The sequence below is a fragment of the Miniopterus schreibersii genome (assembly GCF_964146895.1).
Source record: "Miniopterus schreibersii genome assembly, chromosome: 8".
Classification (NCBI taxonomy): Eukaryota; Metazoa; Chordata; class Mammalia; order Chiroptera; family Miniopteridae; genus Miniopterus; species Miniopterus schreibersii.
Window position 1 is genome coordinate 46,566,355 of NC_138109.1, and position 10,324 is coordinate 46,576,678.

At 37.1% G+C, this 10,324-nt stretch overlaps 2 protein-coding genes across 5 annotated transcripts in view; one reads left to right on the forward strand and one right to left on the reverse strand.

The window, feature by feature from the left end:
• LRRIQ3 (leucine rich repeats and IQ motif containing 3) overlaps positions 1-1,853 on the reverse strand; it is an 83,405-nt gene extending 81,552 nt beyond the window's left edge. Inside the window, exon 1 of the mRNA XM_081144616.1 lies at positions 1,660-1,853. The gene's annotated coding sequence lies outside the window, so the exon portion shown is untranslated. The remainder of the gene's footprint in view (positions 1-1,659) is intronic.
• A 30-nt stretch (positions 1,854-1,883) lies between these two features.
• FPGT (fucose-1-phosphate guanylyltransferase) lies at positions 1,884-9,747 on the forward strand. Of its 4 annotated transcripts, none has more exons than XM_081144744.1 (4): positions 1,884-2,059; positions 3,360-3,527; positions 4,811-4,903; positions 6,480-9,747. In XM_081144744.1, the coding sequence occupies exons 1-4, from the start codon at positions 1,978-1,980 to the stop codon at positions 7,934-7,936; spliced, it is 1,800 nt and encodes a 599-aa protein (XP_081000870.1). In that variant the 5' UTR covers positions 1,884-1,977; the 3' UTR covers positions 7,937-9,747. The 4 variants fall into 4 exon arrangements, with proteins under 4 accessions (XP_081000870.1, XP_081000872.1, XP_081000871.1 ...); XM_081144746.1 differs by having other exon boundaries at positions 1,885-2,059; positions 6,927-9,747; XM_081144745.1 differs by having other exon boundaries at positions 1,885-2,059; positions 4,811-4,862; positions 6,478-9,747.
• The last annotated feature ends 577 nt before the right edge of the window (positions 9,748-10,324 follow it).

Consider the following 10,324-nt stretch of genomic DNA (forward strand, 5'->3'; position numbering starts at 1 on the left):
AGGAGATCCTAAATTGTGGCGGAGTAAGTGGAAGCTACACTCACCCCCTCCGAGGACCAAACTACAACTACAACTAAATTATAGAGCAATCATCCTGAATAACCAACTGAAACTAGCTGAAGAGAAGTCTTATAACCAAGGATTTACAGAAGAAGCCACATTGAGACTGGTAGGAAGGGTGGATACGCAAAAAGTGCTGGCCCCACTTTCACAGGGGGGATGACTGAGGTCCCCGAGGGATATCTCAGCTGTGGGGGATACTCCCTGAGAAGTGTGGGGTCTAAACCCCAAGCTGGACTCCCCAGCCCAGAGCACCATGGCCAGGAAAAGGCGCCCACAGGTCTGCTAGTAGTGGAGATTCTGTCCACCAGGGAGAGAGGGAAGTCTGCTGGACATCGGACAGAGACACAGGCACCCTCTTCAAGGGGCAACAGACATTTTGCTCACAGCCACTCACCCTGGGCTCCCTCAGGGGGAGGGAGAAAGCGACTAGAGTTGCATGAGAATAGTCTGGGGTTTGCGGCTCTGGGGAGACAGCTGAAGGAACAGCCGCCGGCATCCCTCTGCTGAGCCATTCTCCCCATACCACAGAGGCTATTTTTCCTGGGTGGAGCACTCAGTAAAAAACACAATTTTTTCCTTGGGCCTCTGTGCCCTCTCTGACCTTCTCTCTTCCTACTTTCCCTATTGCTCACTCTCACCTCACTCCAGTCTCCTGTATTTTCTAAATGTTCTTAATAAGAACACATTGTTTTTATTAACCAAAAGAAAACCTCTTAACTGATAAAACTATGAAAGAGTAAATCTCCCTTTTTAGTCAAACACTTACTCTGTAAGTACAGAATTAAATAACAGGATCGAGTCTTTAGAAGAAAAAACTAAGTTCGTGGCAAGAGTGTACAGGGCCTTGAATATCTGTGTTCCCGATAAAGTCGTTAACGAAGACAGGCGTCAAAATAAATCAAGCTGCCTAGTGTGGGAGAATGGTTTCTGCATTTGGGATTGAAGTCCCTTGCTCAAGTCTTCTCTCCATTGCTTACTGATTGTGAGACCTTGACTAAGTCACTCTTCTCTCTGACTCATAGCTTTCTGATGTGTAAAGATGAAGTTAATCTATAAAATTCACTGTAAACGTAGTGCCTTACCAGGGAAATACTTACAAAGCTAACCCACCAAAAACACATCTAATAATGTTGACTTGTTCCCACCAATGTTCCTGAAAGTTCTTGATTAACCTGCATATACAAAAGGATGCCAGGGAATTAACCCAAAACAGCACAGATGTGAACGTCTTGGTTGCAGAACAAACTGGATACAACTTCCAAAAGCCTAAGAACTCGAACCTGAGAGGGTGGAAAGGCTCCCTCTCCAGGGACCCGCCAAGGCCAAGACGCCGCCGGCCTAAGGCTCCTGATAACACTGATTTTTAATGCTCCGACTGTGTATCTAGACCTGGGGTTGGGGCAGACGGCTTCAGACGACGACCAGGCGGGGAGGGTAACTGTCAAGAGGCTCCGGGGAACGGTTTCTGGCCGACACAAGCCACGAGTGAGAAGCGACAAACGGCCTCCCGAGACGAAGCTGAACGCCAGGCTGCACTTCCTCTCCTCCGGAGCGCGTCCGTCGCAGCAATTTTGTCGCCCCACCCGTCCCACTCACCGAGTCCACAGAGCTGCAAGGCCTTGGGAGTTGGGAATAAGCGGCCGGACTCGGCTCAGTTTGACAAATCGCTAGGTGGCCATCAGCTCCGGAGACTGTTGCTAAGGAAACGCGGGCAAGGCGCCGGGATCACCCCATCGTGGTTTTCCCTGGGCTGGCCGAAGACCTTCGGGGGGCGTGGCCACGTGCGTGACGCACGTAAGGGGCGGGGCGGAGGTGAACCCGGACCTAGGACGGGCTACGGGCCGGGGCGCGTGCGTGCCGTGTGGAGCCGTGGGAGACCCGGAAGTGTAAACCGGAGGCCGACTCGGTGGGGTCATGGCCTCTGCAAGTGTCCCTCCGCGCGTCTCGCTGCCAGAAGCCACCCAGCGAAAGTTGCGGAGGTTTTCAGAGCTGAGAGGTACCGAAGGAGGAACCCCAGCTCGCCCGGCCATGGAGAGGGGGCGGGGACGTTTGCGTGCTGTGAAATTCGCAGGACCAGCGCCCCTGGTTGGTTCTCTCTCACCTGGGCCCGGGACGCTGGGCCGCTCACGGCTAATGCACCTTAACTTTTTTACTCTTTTCTTCCACTGTCCTTTTCTTTACGTTATGCTTGCTACTTTCTTTAACTTTATTCCTGGTTAAAACATGAAAAAAAAAGTTATACGGAGGAGAGAGAAGAAATTGTTAACCAGACTGTTGAAGCTATAAATCCAAGTTATGCATTTGGTTAGCTCATAGTTATTTTAAATACATTTGAAAAATCTAAAACATAGTGTTTGACCCTTACAAATGTGATTTTAGCCTTCTCTCACTTCCCTTGTTCCGTAATGTGAACGCTCAGTTAAAAAAACAATAATAAAACATGGAGGAATTATGGATTAAAGATTGAAAGGGGTAGGGGTTGAATCAATTTTTTAAAAATGGTTATGTCACTTGTCATTCCTGTACAACTGTTTATTAAAAAATACTTTTGATGAAGTTACTGCTTTAAGAGTACAGGAAGTAATACTAGGAAGACTGTAAAACGTTCAGTACTGATACATTCTAGCTGACAACTGTTAACTAATAAAAAGTTTTCATCTTATTAGTAAAAAAGAGCTTCCAATTGTCTACCCAAGGTTCAGTTTGTCTTTTAATGAGTTCATCCGGGAGTTGGGAACTTTTGTTACCCAGAATTTTATATCCTACTCCAATAGCCTTTGTAAAATTGCATGGCTCATCTTAAGTTAGTCAAAAATAAAGTATCCACATTTATAAACAGCAGCATTGTGGTCATGGATCTTTGGGTTGCGTCTTTCTTAGCCAAGGAACACTAAATAGTCCTAATATATGAAAACTGATTTTCAAAGCTGGAAATTCATTTATTTGTTCCTTTGTCTCCAGAATCTTCTTATTTAAGAATTGAGGTAATCTAAGAAAATCAGTAATACTTCTCTTAATAGAGAACATTGCAAGTTTGAGCACACCTAAATAAATGGGTCTGTAGAACATAAACGAAGAAAGTAATCTAAATGAGACAAAAAGGAGAATTTGTTAACAATCCTCATTAGAACTATTTTAAACCATACTAACTGGCTACTAATTATTCCCTAATCCTCAAAAGCAGTATATTTATGAAGATGATATTAACTCTTTTTCCCCCCTCTTTCCAAATAAGTAAACCTGTAACAGAATTCTGATAATATTTATCATTTCCTTGTTGCTGTTTTTTCACATAGGCAAACCTGTGGCAGCTGGAGAGTTCTGGGACATTGTTGCAATAACAGCAGCTGATGAAAAACAGGAACTTGCTTATAAGCAACAGCTGTCAGAAAAGCTGAAAAAAAAGGAGTTACCCCTTGGAGTTCAATATCATGTTTTTGTTGATCCTGCTGGAGCCAAAATTGGTACGCATTTATGGTCAGATTTATAGCATAGGTTCTAGGCAGAATAATCATTGAAGAAAACTTTTCCTGTGGTGTGCAGTTTATAAGCTGCATATTTTTCCGCTATAGTCTAGAGACCCAAATAAATTATATACTTACAGTTTTCTAGTGTGGCGGATTGCCTACTTTATCATTTCTTCATTTTGTATTAATATTTTGGGGAGAAGATTAGTTCATGATTTTACTAACTTTAAAATTTTTATTTGAATTTAAGAGCTTTTTTTTAAATGATAAAGGGCATAGCAACTTTCATACACATCGTGACTTACCATGAAAAACTTCCAGAATGTTACATTATTTAAAAGAGAATTGTATTAGTTTTAATAAAATTTACTCAGATGGCGAATAATCCTTTGGACCTTATCAGTCAGGATCTTAAGTACCCTCCAAACTCTGCATTTTCTTCAGAAATTTACATGAGGAGATCAAATCAAGAAAAAAATACATACACTACTTGACTTCTTGGGACCACAATGAAGAATGCAAAAGAGCACAGTCTAATGGCTTAAGTATCATAGATATTTACTTAAAAAATCCATTTTCAGTGAAGTGTGCCTTTTGACTTTCCATTGCAAAAGAAAAAAAAAGCTATTTTTGTGAGGGCCATTTTCCATGTAATACTAAAGATCAAGTTCCTTGATACCAGAGGTTGAGTATCTGTGTCTGATATTGACATTGTTCTAATTAGCTAATGTTTTAATCCTCACAGCTAGCAGTCAGTACTATATGATTCCCATTGTATAGATGAGACTCTGAGGCACAGAAAGTTAAATAACTTGCCCATGTACCTAGTAAGGGATAGTTACATTTAAGATACTTTTAGGAAACCAGATTCTAAAAAATTTTTTAAAAAGCAAATTTAACTTGCATCTTTGATTGTCATAATGGGAGAATTATTTAAATGGATTTTGCAATTTGTAATCCCAAATTATATACTTACAGTTTTCTAGTGTTGCAGATTGCCTGCTTTATCATTTCTTCATTTTGTGTTTATATTTTTCGGAGAAGATTAGTTCATAATTTATTACCAGGGCCTATCTCTGGTTTTCATTACCAACTGTTTATTTCACTTAATTGCTATAAAATGTATATTTAAATTGATTTTTTGGCTCATATTTTTTCTCTCTGCCTAGTTATAGTCAACAAGCCATATTCTCAAAGTTATAACACCTAAATTTACCATAGTTACAAAATTTTAGTAGGTTCTATGAAATAAATTGTACATTTTTAACTTTATTTTTAAGGAAATGGCGGATCAACATTTTGTGCCCTTCGGCATTTGGAAAAGCTCTATGGAGATAAGTGGAATTCTTTTACCATCCTATTAATTCACTCCGGTAAAGTCACACTTTACTAACTTATAGTTTATTTTCCGTATTTTACCTTCGGGATCTTAGGAACTTTTTTTTCCTTTACAAACACTTTCCTCTTTCTTTTTTTGTCCAAAGACAGAATTCATGAAAATATGAACATTTTTCAGTAATTCTTTAGAAGGGATTCTTGCTGTGGGAAAGAGGCTGGTTTAGCACTATGATCCCCACACTATTGCTAAAACTTTATGTCATACATTTTAATTTGATTATTGGTGTACAAAGTCTACAATCCATAAAAGAGTTAAAAGAAAAAAAAGATGGTGACAAAACATGGAGTTGACAAGAAAATATATGAGGGAAAATTACACATAAAAGAGGACATTGTAGGAAAGAAAAGTAGGAAAGAAATAATCTCAGAACAAAAGGGTTTTTTTAATTGGATAAATTTAGTTGTATAAAAATATTGATCGTGTGAAAACCTCTATTATTTTTCTCTGTGGATTGGGGCTGATGAAGTTTGTCATGGACTGGCACCATGGCTTCCAAGGCACCTTCCATCTCTTATGATTCATATGCAAGTAAAAAAATTTCAAATTTATAGTTTTATTCCAGAGCAAGTATTATTGTATTATTACCAATTTAGTAGAAGTTACATTAGATACCAGAAAACATATAGTTAGGAATATCTAATTCTTATAATGCTAAACTTTCCTATTGACTAGTCTTTGGCAAAGGAAAAAGTAGAAAGTATTAGCTCTCATTTGTTGAACAATGTACTACATGCCAAGTGCTTTACATGTATAATTGATCTCATAAGACACGACAAGGCAAGTAGTATTCTACATTTTTGTTTATTTGGAGTGAATCCAGAGATGAACAACTAAAAAGTAGTGAACCTGAGTTTGAACCCAATTTTGTCTAGCACTCTCTATAATACTGCTTCTCACTGTACTTACTTAACATAAAAATGATGTAAGCTATTTAATTTACTTAAGAGAACATGCTTTTCAAGAAATTAAGACGTCATAAGACTCATCTTAGAGGGAAAGCCTATTTAAATTAAAAACAAGTATACATTTTAAAATGTTTTTACATGAATGAACCTTTGCTTTCTTTAAGTGTATTTAATAATTGGAGGAAAGACGCTGCATTTGGAAGTTACTGTTTAATAGGTAATTTTGGAATTGGTATGTTAGTTTTTTATGACTTGTTTTTCCCCTGTAGAGCGGTGCTTATTGTTGGAATTTAAATATGGTTGAAATTTATTGTTTAAAATGTGGATATGAGGTCATGTTTTAGCCCATGGTCCATTTTACTAGCTATACAGTGGATTCAAAACAATTCACATGCTCTAAAGTATATGGGAATTCTTTTCTAATCTAGAATATTTAAAACTACACTATGTTGAAAGACTACAGGAAAAATCTCTCTTTGAATTTGTATCTGGAATTTATTATTCTTTCCTGAGTTATAGTAATGCATTCTACATATTAAATATTTTTGGAGACATTTTGATTTGCTACTGATGCCCTTGGGTTTTTTAAATCTTGTAAACAGTCATATAAACGTTTTAAAACAGTTATTTTGTTTAATTTTATAGGTGGCTACAGTCAACGCCTTCCAAATGCCAGTGCTCTGGGGAAAATTTTCACTGCTTTACCTTTTGGTAACCCTATTTATCAGATGTTAGAATTAAAGCTAGCCATGTACATTGATTTCCCCTCACATATGAATCCTGGGATTCTGGTTACGTGTGCAGATGATATTGAACTTTATAGTATCGGAGAATCTGAGTCTATCAGATTTGACAGGCCTGGCTTTACTGCTTTGGCTCATCCTTCTAGTTTGACTATAGGTACCACACATGGAGTATTTGTCTTAGAACCTTCAAATTGCTTAGAATATAGAGACCTTGAATACAGGTGTTGCCATCGTTTCCTTCATAAGCCCAGCATAGAAAGGATGCGTCAGTTTGATGCTGTGTGTAGACCTAGAAATTTTTTTCAACAGGACTTTTCTTATGGTGACATTCCCTCTCTTAAATTAGAACCTGAGTATGTCTACACAGACAGCCTATTTTACATGGATCATAAATCAGCGAAAAAGTTACTTGCTTTTTATGAAAAAATAGGCACACTGAACTGTGAAATAGATGCCTATGGAGACTTCCTGCAGGCTTTGGGACCTGGAGCAACTGTGGAGTATACCAGAAACACGTCAAATGTCACTAAAGAAGAGTCAGAGTTGGTAGACTTGAGACAGAGAATATTTCACCTTCTTAAAGGGACATCACTAAATGTTATTGTTCTTAATAACTCCAAGTTTTATCACATTGGAACAACTGAAGAATATTTGTTTCACTTTACTTCAGATAGCAGTTTGAAGTCAGAGCTTGGCTTACAGTCCATAGCTTTTAGCATCTCTCCAGCAATACCAGAATGCTCTGGTAACACATCCTGTTTCATTCAAAGTATATTGGATTCACAATGTTCTGTGTCACCTGGCTCAGTTGTGGAGTATTCCAGATTGGGACCTGGTGTTTCAGTTGGGGAGAACTGCATTATTAGTGGTTCTTCTATCATAACAAGAGCTGTCCTGCCTGCATATTCTTTTGTGTGTTCCTTAAGCTTGAAGATGAATGGACACTTAAAGTATTCAACTATGGCATTTGGAGTGCAAGACAACTTGAAAAAGAATGTTAAAACATTGTCAGATATAAAGTCACTTCAATTCTTTGGCATCTGTTTCCTGTCATGCTTAGATATATGGAATCTGAAAGTTACAGAGGAGCTCTTCTCTGGAAACAAGACATGTTTGAGTTTGTGGAGTGCTCGTATTTTCCCAGTTTGTTCTTCTCTGTGTGATTCAGTTACAACATCCATAAAGATGTTAAATGCTGTACAAAACAAGTCAACATTCAGCCTGAATAACTATAAGTTGTTGTCCATTGAGGAAATGCTTGTCTACAAAGACGTGGAAGACATGATAACCTATAGGGAGCATATTTTTCTAGAAATTACTATGAGTGGAAAACAGTCTGATTTAAAAATGTCTTAAGTATTCTATACTTTGCCTTTCTTGATTGAGCAAGATTGCAAATATAGGGGTTTTCTGTAGACACTCGTCTGTGTTTTATTGAAGTCATTTAATAAAAATTGTATTAACATAATTGCTGTAACATGACATTAATAACAAAAATACAGATAAACCAGTTTTGGAGAAAGAATGTTTCAAGGGTGTAAGTTCAGGAAAGGGATTTTTGGATATTTATCACTATTTTAATTTTTCTTTGAATTAAGATGGATTTGTGGGGCATTGTTTTGTTCACATAATACTGGAGTAGTTTTTTTGTTGTAGTTAATACTCACCCGAGGATATTTTTTCCCTTGATTTTTAGAGAGTAGAATGGAGGGATGGAGAAAGAAAGGGGGAGAGAGAGAGAGAAACATCAATGGGAGCGACACACATTGACTGATTGATTGTCTCCCACATGTGCCCTGATTGAGGTTGGGGATTCAACCTGCAACCCAGGTAGGTAGATATGTGCCTTTACCAGGAATCACATTAGTGATCCTTCATGGCTGGGCCAGTGCTGAAACCACTTAGCAACACTCGCCAGGGCTGTAGTAGTTTTAAAGGTAATTTTCTAAACATTTCAATAGAGTTATTCCATCTTTTGGGCTTCAGTTCCAATAAAGTTCTTAGTGTTTATTGGCAGTTCTCTCCTCAAATACAGTAACTCTAATTAAATAATAAAAATGGCATACTATAGGGTCTTTAGAGCACTGTGGGAATTCTGTAGAAATACATTTTCAGGAACAGATTTATAGCTGAGAAATTCAGGTTAAATTAATGCTTAAAACATTATGATTATCTTAATTGATAAGTAATGAACAGCTCTGAATTTGATGATAAAAATCTATCTCATTTATTGATCACATCAAAATGAAACAAAAAGAGATATGTTATTTTATCCTTATAAACTTGAACATGTCTTTGTATATCTTAAAAATGTTCCCTAAATTTTCATTCATAGGAAAGCATATACCCACAAAACTCAAGTATCTGGGTGAGGGAGATGGTAGGAATAATTTGGATTCACTGGTAATATGTTTATTTCAAGCATTAGCTTTTATCCTTGTATTACTCTCTTTAACAGAACTGTTAAATTACCAGATGGACGGATTTTACTTTGCATTTCTTATTTTCATTTCTTGTGCTGGTAATGATACTCAGTAACAATAAATAACCAAAAGGTAGACAGCAGGATGGAACCAAAAGAATAGAAAGACTAAGAAAATGCACAGATGATAAACAGCTTCAAGAAAATAAAAATTGGCAGGAATCCCAAGTTATGTGTTCCTATTTTGATATAAGCACATATGTGAAATGTGTTCATATCAAAGCCTAATAATAAGTAAAGAAAAGATTTGTAAGAGCTTTGTGCTTTAACATGAGTAAATTGAAGAAAGAACTGGTCTGTGCCACTTTTATTGATATATCAAATGTCAAAATGAAAATAATTATTTGGTAAACCAGAAGTGACTTGTCTGCAACTCTCAGTTATGATATTTATGTCTTGTTTTCTTGTTTTTTTTTCTTTTCTCAAGGTTCTTTCCAAGGACAAAATAAAGATATATGGTAGCTATTGTGTACCATTTACTGACTGACATGCAGAGTTTTCACAGGACGTTATGTGTTTATAACTTATTAAATGTTTAATACTGTATTTCACAGTATAATCTAAATCTATAATTTTTGTATTTCACTGTACAATCTAAATGCCATCAATTATTAAGAATCACCATTATTTCATGTTCCACTGAAAAAGAAAACACTACCAATAAAATATTCAGTGCTTTCTTTGTTATTTGAAGTTTTTATATTTATTTATTTATTGGAGATCTCTTTTAAATGCACTTACAGATTTTTATAATTTCACCTGCTTTCATATACATATAAAGGATCAAAATGCAATATTGAAATATAGTCAAGAGAATTCTTAAACTTCACATTCAGAGTCAAATTTTTCTGAAGAACTTTTCAATTCGAGAGTTGTTGATGTCTGCGTGTTTCCACCCAGTACCATCTTCTGCCATGTTAAGTGTATTGGTAAAACTGCATTTCCTAAGTGCCCCCACTACACGACTATCTGCGTTATCCTTCAAGCTGTGGACTCCAGATACCTGTTCTGCAAGTTTTTATTCTATTCCACAAAATTCAGTTTTATTTTTTACTCAATTTAATCATGTCTCTAGAAGAATGTGGTTTCTACTCAGTCAGTAGGAGGTTCAATTGGTGGTGACCATTTTAAACAATTCTGCACAATGTATACATTCTAGTTGCTTTGCAATGTTATCTGTTCCCAAGAATTTGTCAGTGTCTCTTGCCTTGAGGTGCATTACTTGGTGTGTAGTATCATCTAGTTATCACCAACAGTGTTCC